General features: G+C 44.8%; 1 protein-coding gene and 1 long non-coding RNA gene across 9 annotated transcripts in view; one reads left to right on the plus strand and one right to left on the minus strand.

Moving 5' to 3' along the window:
* LOC106559460 overlaps positions 1–640 on the minus strand; it is a 28,538-nt gene extending 27,898 nt beyond the window's left edge. For 3 of the 5 annotated variants that reach the window (XR_005354202.1, XR_005354201.1, XR_005354200.1), the window contains exon 1: positions 581–640. This is a non-coding gene — a long non-coding RNA (uncharacterized LOC106559460). The remainder of the gene's footprint in view (positions 1–580) is intronic. The other 2 variants (XR_005354204.1, XR_005354203.1) reach the window with 2 other exon arrangements.
* Positions 1–18,608, plus strand: part of APBA1 (amyloid beta precursor protein binding family A member 1) — a 197,023-nt gene that overhangs the window by 112,723 nt on the left and 65,692 nt on the right. For 3 of the 4 annotated variants that reach the window (XM_038527133.1, XM_038527131.1, XM_038527132.1), the window contains exon 2: positions 16,698–18,070. In XM_038527133.1, coding sequence (XP_038383061.1) covers positions 16,769–18,070 — 1,302 coding nt within the window. In that variant the 5' untranslated portion in view covers positions 16,698–16,768. Of the gene's footprint in view, positions 1–702; positions 790–16,697; positions 18,071–18,608 lie in introns of those variants that run through there. The other variant, XM_038527134.1, reaches the window with a different exon arrangement.

Consider the following 18,608-nt stretch of genomic DNA (forward strand, 5'->3'; position numbering starts at 1 on the left):
ATGAAAAAAAAAAAAAAAACCAACATCTGACCAATAGAAAGTAAAACCAGAGAAAATGGCAGGGGCAACGGGGAAGAAATTATCAAGGAAATAATAGAGCATTCCCCCAAAGCTTCAGAAAGACACAGATCTTCAGATTAAAATGGGCTATTAAGAGCCAAGGACAGTGATTTTTTAAAAAATGTAAAGCCTCATCCTCCAAAAATTTCCAAACACTAAGAATAAGAACAATATGTTGAAAGATACCAGAGAGGAAAAAAATGACAAGAGGGTATCAGTTAGGCCAACCAGACTGCTCATCAGCATCACTGAATGCTGGAAACTCACTGCTGAGCATGGTCCTCAGGCTAGTAGCAGGATCATCATCCAAGGGTTTATTAGAAATGCAGAACCTCAGATCCCAGTGAGACCCATGAATCAGAATCTGCATTTTTTAAAGATTTACTTATTTGAGAGAACAAGGGAAAAGGAGAAAGACAATCTCAAGCAGTCTCCCCCTCAGCATGGAGCCTGAGGTAGGGCCCCGATCTCATGACCCGGAGATCACGACCTGAGCTGAAATCAAGGGTAAGATGCTTACCTGACTGCACCACCCAGGTGCTCCCAGAATCTGCATTTTAACAAGATCTCATGAACAGGCTAGAATGCAAAGGGTGATGACTTCATAATATGAGGGAAAAAAATTATTAGGACCCTAGAATTCTATGTCCAATGATCAGTTGAGTGTAAAGAGCAGAAATAAAGCACTTCAAGGCAAAATACAAAATATAAAAACTTTACCATATTCTGGTGAGTGATATGGATAATGAGGGAGGCTGTCATATGTGGGGGCAGGGAGTTTTGGGGGAATCTCATTACCTCATTCTCAATTTTATTGTAGAGCTAAAACTACTCTTAAAAGGCCTTTTCTTTAAGAGGCTAATATTTAAAATTACAAATATAATCAAGAAAAATATAATTATTAAACGTTGGGAAGCAGAAGGAAAAAATATTAAGTAAGCTAAATTCTCACCCTTTCATCATCTTTCATGGCAGGATGTCAATAGATATCGCCTAAATTAAGTCAGTAAATTGTGACATATTAGGCAGAGTTCTGGAGGTAACCCACAGAACTAAAACCGGAAATAGTATTTTTTTTCTCCCATTACTCAGTAATTCTTTTTTAAAGTTGAGATTTAATGACTTGTTTTGAGGCCCCACTGAAATAGCCCTGTGCACTGGTTGATTAGAATAACATAAGCAAATTCCAAAATTTTACTGTAGTAACACATTGGAAGTTAGTTTACTAACAGTGGCGATCCAATGCAGGTTGTTTCTGGGCAGTAGGCAGGTGTCTTCCTACTCAGTTCAGGAATTCAGACCACTTCCTTCTTGTGATTCTGTTACCTAACAGGTCTCAGACTTTTCTGTATTTAACCAGTTGATGAAGAAGGAGTGCATGAAAAAGGCAATCTCACAGGGCACCTGGGTGGCTCGGTCGGTTAAGCATCTGCCTTTGGCTCAGTTCATGATCCCAGGTCCTAGGATGGAGTCCCTCAGCTCCCTGCTGAGCAGGGAGCCTGCTCCTTCCTCTCCCTCTGCCTTTCCCCCTGCTTGTGCTCACACTCTCCCTCTCTGTCAAATAAATTTAAAAAATCTTTAAGGCAAAAACAAAAAGAAAGAAAAAGGCAATCTCATGTCTTTGGTGAGCTGGCCCAGAAAGGTCCTCCACACTTCCACCTTCATTCTCTCAGAGAGAACCTCCATATATCTAGTCATGGCCCCATCTAGATTATATGGAGGGCTTACCAATGTGGCTCTTGGCGATAGTTCAACACGATGGAGAGTGAGCTTGAGTTTTTGGTGGCAACACACCATTTCTGCCACACTTGGTATTCAGTGGCCATGTATAAATGGCAGGTACCACTTGCTCTCTCAGAAAGGACATGCGGATTCTGGACACTGGAAAGCCAAGTGTATTGGAGGGTAGAAAGGATGGTGTGTTGAGTACATTTGCTTTGGGCTGTTGGAATATTTTTAATCCTTTTCCCTTGCTCCGACACTGTTTAGCCAAGCATCTTTTTGTAATTATTTTCTTTCACTTAGTAGATCTGTCTCTTGTAACTGGATGGCATGTGAAGAGAAACTAAGCAAGGGGCTTCTCTCCAGGGCTAGCTTAACACGCGTGACGTCGAAGGAGCCATGTAACCTCTCTACTCCCTGGTATCCCGAACTATAAAATAAGGAGCTTGGGCTTTGCCAATTCTGTCAGTTCAGAATTTTTGCTACTTTGTAATTCTGTTCATCCATGAGCTGATAATGTGGGATTTCTGGAATGCAGGCTTCAATGACCCGCACTGAAAGTTCTCATATAAGTATAGTACCTCTGGAAGTTCCCTTTACCACTCCCACCCCTGCAATCTACCCACAAAGACATCACTCACAATAGTGAGGCTCAAAGAAAAACAGAGGTTGAGTGCCAGCATGGCAGCAAGAAACCTGACACGTGGTGAGAAATTTCCATCAGTAACAGAAGAGAAAGGTTTTATGGGACTCAGCTCACCAGCCCTACCTCAAAGCCCTCCCCAACAAGGAAGAGAGATGAGTTTTCCCAGGCCCTTACAGTTCAGAAAGCAGTCACCATCCCATAAGGTAGGAAAAACGGGTTATTTTCTTTACATGTGTAGGTCTTTTAAAAATAGGTTCATGAGGGATCCCTGGGTGGCACAGCAGTTTAGCGCCTGCCTTTGGTCCAGGGCGCGATCCTGGAGACCCGGGATCGAATCCCATGTCGGGCTCCCGGTGCATGGAGCCTTCTTCTCCCTCTGCCTGTGTCTCTGCCTCTCTCTCTCTCTCTCTGTGTGTGTGTGTGTGTGTGACTATCATAAATAAATAAAAATTAAAAAAAAATAGGTTCATGGTCCAAACATCAAAAAGTATGAAGAGGCACACAATGAGAAGTTTCTATTCTATCCCAGTCCCCATCCGCCCTGTTCTCATTCCTCACCCCTACTCCCTCCAAAAGAAATAGCTAATGATACTACCTTTTTGTCATTACAGAGATTTTTTTATATGTATTCTTTTCCTTCCTCCTCTACATAGATGATGATATTCATCATACACCTTTCTGAGCTTGCTTTAATTTAACATCAGGGGGTTCTTTCTATTATCTGTGCATAAAGATCGCCCTCTTTGTGTTTTGTAGAATTCTCTCTATAACTTTTTTTTAAAGATTTTTTTTATTTATTCATGAGAGACAGAGAGAGAGAGGCAGAGATACAGGCAGAGGGAGAAGCAGGCTCCCTGTGTGCAGCCCGATGCAGGACTCGATCCCAGAACCTTGAGATCACGCCATAAGCCAGAGACAGATGCTCAACCTCTGAGCCACCCAGACATTCCCTCCCTCTTCTACCAACTTTCTAATGATGGACATTTTAGTTGTTTCCAGTCTTTTATGAACACAAACTATGCTTTAGCAATTGAAATAGAATTGTACGTAAGTCATTTCACATACTTGTGCATGAATGCAATGTGTAAATTTCTCAGAGGGGTGATTTTGATAGATGCTTTCAAATTACCCTTCGTTGACCCACTGTATAGAAGAGGAAGGGTGGTGAGAATTTATGATTACAGACTGTCAACAGCTTGCCTGCCCACAGGTGTGCTCTTCCTGAGTTGGAGCTGGATGGCTGTGAGTAGCACAAGGTCAGGGAGATTTCGTTTTGTAAGCTAAAGCGGGCTGCTGTGAGGTAGGCGAGCAGAACAACTCAACAGCTCACTGGAGTGCAAGCTGAAAGAATGGGGCTTAGCTGTGGTGCTGGGAAGTCACCAGGGCAGATGTGAGCTGAGTGCTACAACATCTGAGCAGGCACTTTGCAAGCCAGGAGCCTGGGGTGCGATACAGGCTTGGTTAGAGGCTCCAGAAACAGCCCATACACACACATCGCAGGGTGGCTTTTGAGGCAGGAAGTGATTCCTTGTGCCAGTCAGGTTCCTGCCACCCACACCTGGACTCTTGGGTCTTAGAATCAGGACAGTGATGGGACAGTGGCAGAGATGTGGCCAACCCACATGTCACTTAAGCTTCAGTGAGGGGTGATGGGTTAGTTTTGTTAAAGTGGAGCAGCCCTGCTGGATAATTTTAAGTCATGAAATATTTATATATTCATATCTGATAGATTATTTTTATATATTTACATTATATTTCTATATTTTATGTAATATATGTTTATATTATATTTACATATTTATAGATCTATACTTTTTATTATGTGATACTTTTACCTATATGATATATATTTTTATAAATAATGGAATATATATTTTTTTTCATGTATATTTTAGAGCAGTTTTAGGTTCCCAGCAAAATTTAGTGGAAAGTACAGATATTTTTCCCTATAGCCCCTGTTTCAAACATACATAGTCTCCCCAGCTTTCAATACTCCACACCAGATTGGTTCACTTATTACAGCCAGTGAAGCTACATCAACACACCATTGTCATCCCGAGTCCATAATTGACAAGTATGTATTTTATTCCATTCTTCATGCTACCTTAACTCATTTAATCCTCCAATGACTTTATGAAGTAGATGCTACTAATCCCCCCATTTAGAGAAGAGGAAACTGAGGCAGAGTAAGGTTAAGTGACTTGCTCAAGGTCATATAACTAGTGAGTGCTGGAACTGAATTTGAACCTAGGCTGTCTCACTCAAGGTATGTTCTTAACCAGTATGCCCTGCTGCCTCTGACTCGATTCCCCAGCTCCTGGGATTCTCTTTCCCCTTCTCACCTGCCCCCGCCAGGTGAGAGAAAAGGATTCTCTTTGTTCTTACCTTGCCTGGCTTCTCCAGAGCCTCATTGCCTGTTTGTGGAATCTTTGAGCAACTTATGCTATTCTCTGTAAGCAGGGGCCCCACGTGCTAAAAAGCAGGAGCCAGTGGGTTAGTGTGGCCATGAGCCTGAGTGGGGCAAGGGAGGGCAAGGCTGGGAGTGATGAAGATGGAAAAGGAGCAGGTGCAGCCACACTGGACCTGCAGCCAAAAAAAATCTCAGATTAAAGGACAGTGGTAAAGATTAAGAGAGAAGAGTATGGGACACTGATGACCAGGCACTCTAGAACACAGTTCTGGGTCACAGCAACAAGTAGCCTTTTCACTCATTCATTTATTTGTTACTCATAACCTCCTGTTTTTTGGAAGGAAAATTCTGATAACTGGAGAACAGAGTGATGGAGGAGACTGATGGTCTACACTTTTGGAAGAGTTTGAATGTGGCTAAATTGTTCTGCAAAAGAAAAGGAGTGAGTTTGGGAAGCTCAGAAGTTAAATGTAGAACTATACTATCCAATATCAGGGATCCCTGGGTGGCGCAGCGGTTTGGCGCCTGCCTTTGGCCCAGGGCGCGATCCTGGAGACCCGGGATCGAATCCCAATACGGTAGCCACCAGCCACATGTGGTTATGGAAATGTGGCTAGTCCTAATCGAGATGTGCTGTGAGTGTAGAATTCACCTTGGATTTTGATGACTTAGTAGGAAAAAAGAAGGTAGAATGTCTCAGTAGTAATTGTTTATATTGATCATATGTTGAAATGATAATATTTCAGGTTTGCTAGGTAAAATAAGATATATTATTAAAGTTAATTTTACTTTCTTTACCTTTTTCAATGTGACTGTAGACATTTTTAAATTACATGTGTGGTTCACATTATATTTCTACTGGACTTTGATGATCCAGGGACAAGAACCATAAAGACTCAGGACTACAGAGGAAGGTTTGTGAAAGAGGGAAGCCCTGAGGTTGATGGCTGAAAAGGAAGATGTGGGAATGTTAAACAATAAGTTTCTGAGGAAAGGGTGAGGAGTGGAGTATGTGATATAATCTTTTACCTCCATCCTCTTTATAAAATCTTCAGTAAAATCAATACTTTTATTTATTTATTTATTTATTTATTTATTTATTTATTTATTTATTTATTTATTTATTTTAGAGAGAGAGTGTGTGCACACGAAGGGTAGGCAGGAGCAAAGAGAGAGAAGGAGAGAGAATCCTAAGCAGGCTCCATGCTCAACATGGAGCCTGATGTGGTGCTTGATCTCATGACCCTGAGATCATGACCTAAGCCAAAATCGAGTCAGACGCTTAACCAACTGAACCACCCAGGTGCCCCCCAACACCATTTTCTAATAAAGGAAATTAAAAAATAATTTCCTTTGGAGAAGCTCATGTCTTCCCTCAAGGTGACCAGAAGGCTCTGGATACCAGAAAACCATGTTTGAATTTCACTGTCTGTATTTGGGGCCTAAATGAAATTAGTTGATTAGAAGAAGAGTATAGGAAATGGGTACCTTACCTCTTCACATTCTAGTCAACTTGTCCAATGAACTCAAAGAGTTTCTAGGTAATCCATGAATCATCCTGAAGAGAAAATAGCTTTCTTCTTTTCCTACGTTGTTTCTTTCCCTGTTAACTTTTTGCTAACGTGACTGATTGAGAGAGTTGATTGTCATGGGAGGCTTTGAATCAATATGGAATTTCTGGCTCATCAAATCCAAATTCAAGTCATTACCAGCATTACTACCTAATAGTTGCTTAATGGATTTTGTGCTTTGGGAGTTGTGAAGCTGAGTGTCAGAGAGCAAACCTTTCTGGATACACTGTTTTTAATCATCTACTGTAGCCCAAGCATATCAGATTTCAGGTATAGCTGAAGAAAAATATTTGAAGACTATGGCCAGCACACCCTAGGCTGCTTTTGTGACCTGTGAACAAAATAAAAAAGAAGCTTGGAAACAATAACTTAATCCAAAGCTTCATAATTAGGGTCATGGTTGACGTTTCTGTTGTGAATTTGGGAAAGGAAAATGCTAGAGGAAGCTACAGAAAACTTGAGGGAATAGAGAGAAGCAAGTTAACTGACTTTCTAATGAGCCAAATAATTGTAAAAGTTGCAGTACATTTGAGGTGATGTGATCTCAAAGGGAAGACTCCATTCTACTGAATGACTGTTCAGTTCATCCTTAGACTGATATTCCTGTTTCCATGTCCTTTTGCAGTATGAAGTAATGGGCCTCTGAAAACTAACATAGCTGAACTGATTTTAGAGACTTACTATCTTTAAAACCATAGTGCTGAGTATGCATGGCTTTCTGTATAATAACAGAAGTATCAGGACAGTGATCCAGATTGGGTTATAACTGGTGATTTAATACCCCTGAACTAAGTATTGTTGCGACAGAGATAATAAATGGAGTGGGGGGGAGGTAAAGAAAGGAAGTTATATTGGTGCATAAAAAAGGAGATTGTAACAGAAAAAATTCTAAGTCTGTTAAGCCTTCAATTCATATGGATTATGCAGATATGTTTGATTTTGTACCAGGTACATTTCACGAAAATTCAGATAGACTTTTAATTGGCTTTGATTTCCAGAGAATGTTCCTTGAGTTTTCTATAAAATTTGCTAGATTTCCCCTCTGAATTTCTGTGATTGCCTTAAGCTTAGTTCATGTGTTTTTATTGAAATAAGAATGATAAATTTATAATTTGATTGTTAAAATGCTAGACAAAGAGCCAGACAATAGGAAGTCTGCATAAATTCCAAATTTTCTCTTCAATCCAAGGCTGGGTTGTGATCAGAGCTTTGAGGTTGGCACTACTGAATCAATCCAAGTAGATGAATTAATTTTCCTGCCCAGTTAGTGTTAGCCACAATTACACAGATTTCAAGGTAGATGAAAGTAATGAAACTGATTTTGCAGTAATCACACAAGAATGCATTCATTCAAATAGCCTCTGTCCCTCTGGTTATCTGCAAAGTTAAAAGCTTATGGTAAAGGTGTGGCCATTGGCCAAACGGTTTTTAAAGCCCTCTTTTGGAATTGACTTCAGAGCTTGAACCAGAGTCTTTTTAATAATCTTGGCTGCTTCATATCTTCATCCTTTAGGGATAGATTTGATGTCTGGAGAACATCAAATGACATTCACAGCCAAATCTGGTAAATAAGGTGGATGATAAATCTGGATGATACCCTTTGAGGTCAGAAATCAAATATAACTAAATATGACTATAGAATATTGAAAATGATTTGCTGGTAGCTTCAAAACCCTTAAATTAACTTTGAAATCAATTCCAATATAGGACTGGCCAAAGTGTTTTGAACAAAGGCAGTGAGTGCCCTTGGAACATGTAAGTATAGAGTCTGCCAAGGTGACTGTTCTAAAAGGGATTACACCAATTTAGATGTTTGTTTAAAAAAATCAATCACATCACTTTATAGGCTCTGTGAAATGTAATAAGGAAAACATGAATGGTGAGATCCAGATGAATCTCCCTCCAACCCTTTCAGATCTGAGTGACCTTGGACAAGTTACTTAAGCTCTCTGTGTTTCTGTTTCAAAATTAGCAATTGGAGGGATCCCTGGGTGGCGCAGCGGTTTGGCGCCAGGGCGCCTTTGGCCCAGGGCGCGATCCTGGAGACCCGGGATCGAATCCCACATCGGGCTCCCGGTGCATGGAGCCTGCTTCTCCCTCTGCCTGTGTCTCTGCCTCTCTCTCTCTCTCTGTGACTATCATAAAAAAAAAAAAAAAAAAAATTAGCAATCGGAGACAGTAATTCCCACTGGGACTGTTGTGAGGATTAAAGCATAGTGTGTAAAGCACCACATATATTGGCCTACACACTATAGGGTTTGTGATTATTTGGTGGATTTATTTATGCTCAGCCTTATTTCAAGATGATTAAAAGTGGCCTACATGCTTATTTCCCATTCCTACGTGGACTTATTTGGGAAAGAGTAATAAGAAATGTACCGTGTGCTCAAGGCATTTATAGCAGCATTAGTTGTTTTAATCTTTTCTTTTTAAAAACTATGTATTGATCTCTTAAATACTCATTATGGTGTGTGCAGAAAATGCACTGATGAAGATCAAGTAGCTCTTACAATGTATCAGACACTTTTGTGTTTTATATATATTAACTTGTATCATCCAATAACCCTGTGATGTAGGTACTATTACTATCCCCAATTTAAAAATGATAAAACTGGAGCATTTGCTGTACATCATCCAAAGTCCAAAAAAGTCATGATGTATCCCTAGTAAATGATGTAACCAAGATGCATTGAGGCAGCCTGTCACCCACACCTGTCCCATTAACCACTGTAATATCTCCTTAAGTGTATGGATGATGAAATGATCCCTTAGAGATAACTTTGATATTTGAAGAATATCAAGTAACCATTCATAGCCAACTCTTGTAAATAAAGTGAGGGATAATCCTTTGATTGCAAAAATCAAATATGACTTAATATTAGAATAGAATATTGCGAACAATTTGCTGGTAGTTTCAAATCTCAGAAATTAACTTTGAAAGCTGTTCCAACAAAGGAGTTGGCTAAAGTATTTTGAGCAAAGGCAGTGGCCTTGAGACATGTAAGTATACAGCCTACCAAGGACCAGAACCCACCCATGTAAGTTGGGCAGGTGCTGGAAGGCAAGTTCAGCTCCATGTGTGGATGAAAGTTTAGTCTGGCAGGCATTCCACCATCCCTAAGGGGCTCAGCAACCATTAACAAGTGGCCATCTAAATAACACCATTGGCATTCTTGACCTAGAAAATGGGGTATCCACTGCCAACATTAGGATAGTCTATATACAGGGGAAGAAACCAAATCACTGGATGGAATATCCAAGGCCAGATCCTAATTCTTGAGTGAGGGGCAAAGCTAGATCTAAAATTAGGATTGGATAGAGACTGGGAGCAAGCAGAGCCTCCAGTTGACAGACTAGGGCAATAGGGGAAGGTCAAGTGGCCTCTGTCCTTGGGAAAGGAGAGAGGTGGAGGCCAAGACCCAGATGGGCATGCAGGCAGACAAGCAGGATTTTATGCCCTTTCTGCTTCCTCTGTGTATTTCCCATGTCAATTCCCTGATCCCATGTAGACTTTGGAGAAGGAATGCAGTGGGGCTGAGAAAACATAGCAGAGCCTGGTATAGAATTTCCCATTAGGGTACCACCTTCATGATGTTTACTATCACCATACAATTTATTGTTGTACATCAGTCTTTAAATAATTTCTTTTTTGTCGGCTACCAACATGGATATCACATGTTTGGTATCAGAGTCCCAGCAGGAAATAGATAGGCACTCAAATTAGATAAATGCAGAGAGGCAGAGTTGAATAGAGGGACCCCGCCACCCCTACAACCCATAAGTATAAAGGGAAGAGGAAGGGAGCCAACTTGGGAAGCCATTTGGGTCGGGCGACCTGCAAGGGAAACTGAAGATGTCCAGCCCACATGTCTTCCTCAAAGTAGGACAGGGTCAAGGACACAGCCCTGAGTTCCAGCCACAGAGACCTCACTGTGGCTGACATCCGGCCATTCAGCAACACTCCTTGGGTTCAAGTACGCAACTCACTCTGAAATCATTACCAATGCTGTCAAGGCCAGATTCACAATTTCACAAGGATAACAAGGGAAATAAAATATTTCACTGAAGAAAGACACTCTGTGTAAGGAGGCTTTTCCTGACCATTTGAGCCTATTTAAACTGGAAATGATTTTAGGAAGGAGAAATGTGTGTTCTATATCCATCTTAGCTCCTAGTATCATTATGTTTAATTTCCAAGCGAATCAAAGGAAATTGAGCTTAAATGGACTCTTTTTTTTTTTTTAATTTCTGTCTTCTGCTACCCTTGTGGATAGACACATTGAGTTTAGAAAGCTGATGATTTGCATGGGGTCCTTGATGTCCTTTGGATTCTCACTCATAGGAGAAAACATATTTATAGAGTAAGGATGATGGATAAGAATACCTGGGCATTCTTATTCTGCGACCTTTTTTTTAAAATGAGAACCATTAATCTCCCAGCCTGTGTAGATGGCATGTCTATGTGCATGCACAAATGTGTGTGCATGCAGCATTGAGGGCACAATCCAGTTTGGCAACCCCAATGCCTCTTTGGCAGCCCTTCCAGTAGCTTGGCAGCAGACATCATGTTGACTGGAAATATATGTGTGCAGATGAATTAGGACAAGCTATAGTCCAAAGAAATAGGACTTTCCTTCCAACTTTGGCAGGAGACAATGAACATTTCTTAAGTCCACAGGAGTTACTTGTACTTCTTAAATATACACATAAATATAAAAACATATGTATGGAATTGTATTGTTCTTTCTAGTGTTTTCAGGGGAGCGGATGGCTAGCACAGTCGGTCTTATTTTGTTGCCACTTTTCTGCCCTCCACCTTCATGTGTTTTCCCCACACCAGCATCACTCCCCAAATACCTTCCATGTTAACAACCTGATAAGATTTCTTTTGTTCTTTTTCACATTGCCTTGTGTCTTCAGTTAGACCTGTTTTCTAAGACTACTTTTGCACATGTTAAAAGGAACAATCTATTGGAATTTCTTATCAATGACTACTTCAGGACAGAAGCTGGGGCTTCTGTCATTTACAAAAAGTCATTTACAGCCTCCCCTTCCATTAATCCCAAACCATCATGAGTCTCAGCTAACATTATGAGATCCCTGGATTCAGCTGCTGATTTGTAAGATGCTCTATTTATACATGGTGCATTCCAGTGGAGTTCCTTTTCCAGCCGGCTGTAGAACATTCTAGAACTAGGGGCCAGAAAGGTACCTGTGCTTCACTATCGGCAGCCCAGATTCCCTCACTCCTGCAGCCAGGACACCACAGTGCCTGCTCCTCATGTCGTGTAGGAGTTCCTGCAGTGGAAGCTGTCTTGCCTCTGTCTTCCAGCTCACACAACACTTTTGTAGAGGGGGAGGGATTTTCTTCTTCAACCAGCTACTCCTCCTCCCTTTGCCCCAGACTCCAGAGGCGCAGAGGTCCAAATGAAGGCCACTGATTGGATGAAGGCCCTCTTCTCCCAGGCCTTAGTTCCTAGGATGCTTATGAGCTCATGAAATCTAGAACAGCAGCACTCATATGGTTCACAAAGAGGATGCAGTTGTGGTTGCTGGTTTAACTCTAAGCTCCTTTTGTAGTTTGAACCTATTTCTATTTTGAATGTATCAGCAGGTATTATAATCAAGCCCTGCCCTTGAAGGCTGGGAACATGCTTCAGACACTCTTGAATGCCCCTTGCCTTTGCATGGTACCTGGTACATGTCTCATAAATGCCACCTGGATTGATACACCCAAACATAGGAAAATATTGAATCACTAGCATTCTTTGGGCATTTGAAACATCAGAAGGTGGAGGAGGTGCATGGATGGATGAGGGTGGCAAAAATTTGAGATGGAAAGAAGAAATGAGTTCTCCAAAGGCTGAGCATGTGAACAGCTAGGAGGCCCCAAATGTTGAGGGGTAAATAGACTCTTTTCCTTTTTAATTACTAAAAATTCATTGACTACCAACTGGGCATGCTCTGTTTTTGGCACTGGAGAATCATAGATAAATGACAGGTCCTCTTTTCCTGGGTACTTCATATTTATAAAAAACTGTGGCTTTGTGTGACAGGTGCTATAATATAAATTATGCATATTTAATACATATACATATATATATAATAATGAAGTAGGGACAAAGTAAGAAGTCAATTAAGCCTTGTAACTCCCCTGATTAAAACCACCTAGTAGCCTACCAATGCACTTGAGATAAAATCCAAATTCCACCATGATGTACCAGGCCCAGCCTTGCCAGTGCTTCCCATTTCCTCATCCATATCTCCCTCCGCACCATCCCTTTCTCACTAACAAACATGGCTTCTGCCCTTGAGCAGAGCAAGTACCTTATTGCATTATGGGCCTGCCTTCAGATTTTTATGCGGCCACTCCTTATCCTTCAGACCCCAGCTCAAACATCACCTCCTCTGGCCACTATCTGCATAATCCCCTCTTCTTGGTCACTTGCTGTGCCTTTACCATTGGATTTTCTTCATAAGACATTTCACTATTTGAATCTGTCTTGTTTGTCTATTAACCTGGTCACTGTCTGTTCACCTGTCCTTTCTTTTCACCTCCCTTTCCTTCCCCCCACCTCATGGACCAGAATGGAGGCTTCAAGAATCAGAGAAGCCCATCTTCCTTGGTCACTGCTCTGCTGCAGTGCATAGAACATTGCCTGGAGGCTGGCACGTAAGACAGTCCTCAAGTGTGAACTTCCTCTGGGGGAGAAAAGAAAGAGTCACCAAAATGTAGGTGAAAAATATGCTGAGAATAGGGAAGGCAGTTTGGGTCAGCGCTGGAGGTGTTAGAACATGGGGTGCAGGGGAAGTGTGGCAGTGGGGCTGGTGGAGTGATGTGGCTCCTGGGCTCTGTTTGCAGGGAGTAGGACTTAGGAACCCAGATAGAGCTGGATAGCAGGTGTCAGATGTGAGTCCCACCAACTCCATTGCCTGTGAGACCAGCGCGATCACCCAGCTCAACTGTGCCTCCATTTCCTCAGTTTTAAAGGAGCTGATAATTCTCTCCAGGAAGAGAGTAGAAGAGTACTCTCTTCATCAGCTAGCATGAGGATTTAATGCATTGCTGTGTCGAAAATGCCTAGTAGTGTCTGGTATGGTTAGCTAAGCATTTATACTATGCACGAGAGGGGAATCATTGAAGAGTTTAAGAAATAGGGCTATCAGCTTCAGATTTGTATTTTGGAAAGATTATCTGGCTAGAAGTGGGAAGGATGGATTTGTGAGGACTGAGAAATTAGTCAAGGAAACAATTGTGTAGGCAAGACAGACCAAAACAAGGCAATGGCAAGGAGGGAGATGTAGGAGGTATTAAGACAATGGACTTGGTCATCAGTTTGGGCAAGGAGGTGAGGAAAAGAGACCAGTCAGTGATGATTCCTGGGTCTGAGCTCAAGCAACTGGGTGCTGGGGATGCCTTGACCCATACAGGGAATACAGGAGGGGGCCAGGTTTGGGAGCTGGGTGGGGAGGGCGGGCGGGGTGGCATGGTTTGTTCCCTTGTGGCAGGTTGAGTTTGAGTGCTGGGTGAACTCTGACTCCAGGTGGAGCCACCCTGAAAGAAAACCCCTACATCCTCCTGCATCCAAATACGATGCTAAGACGCTTAACATCTGGTCCTTAACAAATATCAGTGCTTAATAGTTCATGTTCATAATCTTTGCTTTTAAAGCAAATTCCGTAAGAAATGTCTTTGTTTGTATTTTGAGTTTTTCCCTTTAGATTTCTTTTTTTAAGATTTTATTTATTTATTCATGAGACACACAGAAAGAGAGGCAGCGACACAGGCAGAGGGAGAAGCAGGCTCCCTCTGCAGGGAGCCTGATGTGGGACTTGATCCCAGGACCCCGGGATCACAACCTGAGCCAAAGGCAGATGCTCAACCACTGAGGCACACAGGTGTCCTCATGGGCTTCTTATAACTTCCTTTACCATGATTAAGTGTATGTACATGCTCGGAAATCCCATCTCCTTTGAATCAATAGGCATTCGATGAGAGGGCACTGTCTCTTGGTCAAACAGCAATTTTAACCCAGAATAAATAAAACTTTTTTAGAGAGAGAGTGCACGCCAGCACCACTGTGCAAGGGAGTGAGGGTAGGGGTGAGGGGAAGGGGCAGAGAGAGAATGTTAAGCAGGCTCCATACCCCTGAAATCATGACCTGAACCGAAATCAAGAAACAGATACTTAACTGACTGAGCCACACAGGCACCCCTAAACGAAAACTTTTTCCTAGATGTGTTGGGAGATTGTCATCAATAAAATCTACCTTCACTGTAGATAGTGTTTTGGTCAATTCTGCACATGCTTATCATGAATTGTCAGCCATTCCCATGCTTTGGATGCTTATTGTTGTATTGCTAGCACTGACCACACACAGCTGAGGTATCTCAGGGTAATGGTATCCAGAAAAGTGTTTGGTATGTTCAGTATCCCTCTCTGTGAACATTTGATTTGTGTCCATCAGACTGAGATGTGTACATTAGTTTTTAATTTGTTGTCTTTTCCAGAGAGGCCTCATAAAGGAAATGTGGGTAGACCGTTCTCTTCCATGTGCTATATTGAATTGAATATTTGTTCCATGATCCACTGGAGGCCACTTAGCCAGGGGGACCTTGGCACCAATACTTGCCTCTTCTGTTCAAACCATCAACTATTCATCAAAGTCTGAATGGAGCCTCATTACTTGCTTTTGGAAAACTTTCTTATGCATAGTAAGAGTCATTGTTCTCAAGGGTTAATGAGAGGAGGCCACAATTTTTCAAAGGAGACGAGGTCTCATTTGTATGAAGTGGGACTCTTGTCAAGGAGGAAAGCCATAGGATTGTCCATCTCTAGTAAACCATAATCGTGTCAGTGTGTCAGTCGGCAGTGGGGGGATGGGGGTGGATCCACCAAAGAATGGGGGAAAGATAATCTTTCTGATTGAAGGTGGACTTGGTAGCTCCAAAAGGCCCTCCTTTACTACTGGGATTGTCATTGTGCTTGAAGGAAATTGCTGTGGTTGTGGGGAGCTGAGTAGAATATAGTCTATTGCAATATTAGAGAGTCAAGTGTCCCTGGTCCTCTTGGAGCTTTCTGCTAGTACATAAAAGAGTTCACTTCCTATCCATTTTGTCCAGTCGTAATGGGGGTTCTCCAAAAGAACACCATGAGAAAAACCTACGCTTATTGTTGAACCCATATACCATAGGTATCCTGAAATCGTAGGGATCCTGCCTGTTTTTGTTGTTCCATACATCCTTTGTATTTATTTCCATCCACTGGATACGTTATGCTCTAAGCTATTTTGTGATAAGAACAATTGACAGAGGTTGAAACCAAATGTGTCTCTAGCTACTAGTTTCTCTGGAAATAAGAGACATAACCATATTTTTTAAAAAGTAGCCCATGATTTCCATATATGTAGTACCAGCTATAATGATAATTCATAGACCTAGAGAATTCTAGGTTCAGGGCGTATGGGGAAGTACAGTAGTCAGTGTTTTAAGTATATCTGTCAGAACACTGGCCTCAAGGAAGAAAAGGGTTTCCTCGCCACGCAAGTTTGGGAAACCCCACTTCTTGTCCCTTCCCTCTTGAATACTCACAATGAAAAGTCAACTCTAAGTAAGCATTTCCCAAAATTAACTTGACCACAGAGCCTTTTTCCCTGTGTAACAGCCCTTAGTAAATGAGTCCGATATCAAAGTGGAGGTCCAGAAAATTAAGCCACTTGTCCAAAGCAACAGAGCCAGTAATGACAGGTGCCATCTCTACCCTCTGATGGTAGAGAGCCTGCCTCCGAAAGGCCGCATGTTTATATTGACTGCGAGAGCTCAAAACACGTCGAGACTATTTTTCCCTTGAAATTTATTTAAAGAACCATTTCTAAAGTATCTAGGATCCTAGTTTAATTTGGAGAGATTTATCCCTTAGCAGATGGAAAATGTGTCAATTGGCCCATTCAATTGAGTACTACTCTTTATTCATGTGCATCAGAAATGGAACCTGAATAGTAAGCATGGTGGGAGCGAAAACAAAAACGCTCATGAGGCCCTCAGTCTGAGGGGTGGGGTGGGGAAGGAAAGAGCCAGCAAGCAATTAGACAAGCAGATATGTAATTACAAATTACGACACATGCAACGCAGGAAAATGCACTACGTGCCGTCAGATCGAGTTTAAATTTGCGATCATGTTTTTGATTGACCCGGATTCAGGAGGGCTCAATAGCAGCTGTTTTTATGGCTTCTCCGGGTGCTCAGCTCGGAACCACGTTAACAGCCCCTCCCCTTCTTGTCTTCCCAGACGGGTGGAGCAAAATGAGAGCAGCGCAGTGAGGCGGCCCAGCCTGTCTCCCAGCCGGCCCGACGCCCACCATGAACCACTTGGAGGGCTCCGCGGAGGTGGAGGTCCCCGACGAGGCGGCAGGCGGGGAGGTGAACGAGTCGGTGGAGGCTGACCTGGAGCACCCCGAGGTGGAGGAGGAGCAGCAGCAGGAGCAGCAGCAGCAGCAGGAGCAGCAGCAGCAGCAGCACCCCCCGCCGCCCCAGCAGCAGCAGCAGCAGCAGCAGCAGCAGCAGCAGCAGCAGCAGCGCCATGCGGGCCGCCCCGTGCGCGGGCGCCCTGTCGCCGCCGCCGCCGAGGACCCCCGCGCCCCGCCGGGCCCGCCGGAGGAGGAGGAGCGCGGGGAGTGCCTGGCGCGCTCGGCCAGCACGGAGAGCGGCTTCCACAACCACACGGACACGGCCGAGGGCGACGTGATCGCCGCGGCCCGCGACGGCTACGACCCCGAGCGCGCCCAGGACCCCGAGGACGAGAGCGCCTACGCCGTGCAGTACCGGCCCGAGGCCGAGGAGTACACGGAGCAGGCGGAGGCCGAGCACGCCGAGGCCGCGCACCGCCGCGCGCTGCCCAACCACCTGCACTTCCACTCGCTGGAGCACGAGGAGGCGGTGAACGCGGCCTACTCGGGCTACGTGTACACGCACCGGCTGTTCCACCGCGGCGAGGACGAGCCCTACGCCGAGCCCTACGCCGACTACGGGGGCCTCCAGGAGCACGTGTACGAGGAGATCGGGGACGCGCCCGAGCTGGAGGCGCGCGACGGGCTGCGGCTGTTGGAGCAGGAGCGCGCCGCGGCCGCCGCCTACCGCCAGGAGGCCCTGGGCGCGCGGCTGCACCACTACGACGAGCGCTCGGACGGCGAGTCCGACAGCCCCGAGAAGGAGGCCGAGTTCGCGCCCTACCCGCGCATGGACAGCTACGAGCAGGAGGAGGACATCGACCAGATCGTGGCCGAAGTCAAGCAGAGCATGAGCTCGCAGAGCCTCGACAAGGCGGCCGAGGACATGCCCGAGGCCGAGCAGGACCTGGAGCGCGCCCCCACCCCGGGCCCGGGCGGCGGCCGCCCCGACAGCCCCGGGCAGCCGCAGGTGCCTCCGGCCGGGCAGCAGCGCGCGGCGGGCCCGGGGGGCGAGGCGGGGCAGCGCTACAGCAAGGAGAAGAGGGACGCCATCTCGCTGGCCATCAAGGACATCAAAGAGGCCATCGAGGAGGTGAAAACCAGGACCATCCGTTCGCCTTACACCCCCGACGAGCCCAAAGAGCCCATCTGGGTCATGCGCCAGGACATTAGTCCCACCAGGGACTGCGATGACCAGAGGCCGGTGGACGGAGATGTAAGTACGCGCGGGGTGGGGCGGGGGGGGGCGGGGGGGGGCCCGGCTGCACGCGCGGCCTTGCGGGAGGGACACCGGGAAATGCCCTGGCCGGGGCCGCCGAGCGCATGCCGAGCGCATGCCGAGCGCCGGCCTCGGAGGTAGCTTGCGCTCAGCGCCCCCGCGGGAGCACGGGGTTCAAGTGGGGCACACGCGTTCATCACACCCATTGGAGGGACGCCTGTGAATCAGCGGTTCTCAAACTGTTCCCCGGGGCGCCTGTTCAGAAACCGGTTTCCGGGGCGCATCACCACGACCCGCCCTGCCACCCTCTGGTTTCTCGCGGAGAAGGTCTGGGGTGGGGCCTGGGCATCTGTCCTTTTCGTGCCAAGTAAAAACCAAGTCTCGATTGAGCGAGGGGAGACTTACGTCATCCGGAAGGCTTTCTGCAGAGGGTAGGAAGGTGCTCTCGTAACAGGGGGCGCTGCCTATCGCCGTGGGAGAACCGCGGCCCATACAATCTGCAGGGGTCTCAGGCTGGGCAAAAAAGAGAGTCTCT

The sequence above is a fragment of the Canis lupus genome, chromosome 1 (genome assembly GCF_011100685.1).
Source record: "Canis lupus familiaris isolate Mischka breed German Shepherd chromosome 1, alternate assembly UU_Cfam_GSD_1.0, whole genome shotgun sequence".
NCBI classification, from domain to species: Eukaryota; Metazoa; Chordata; class Mammalia; order Carnivora; family Canidae; genus Canis; species Canis lupus.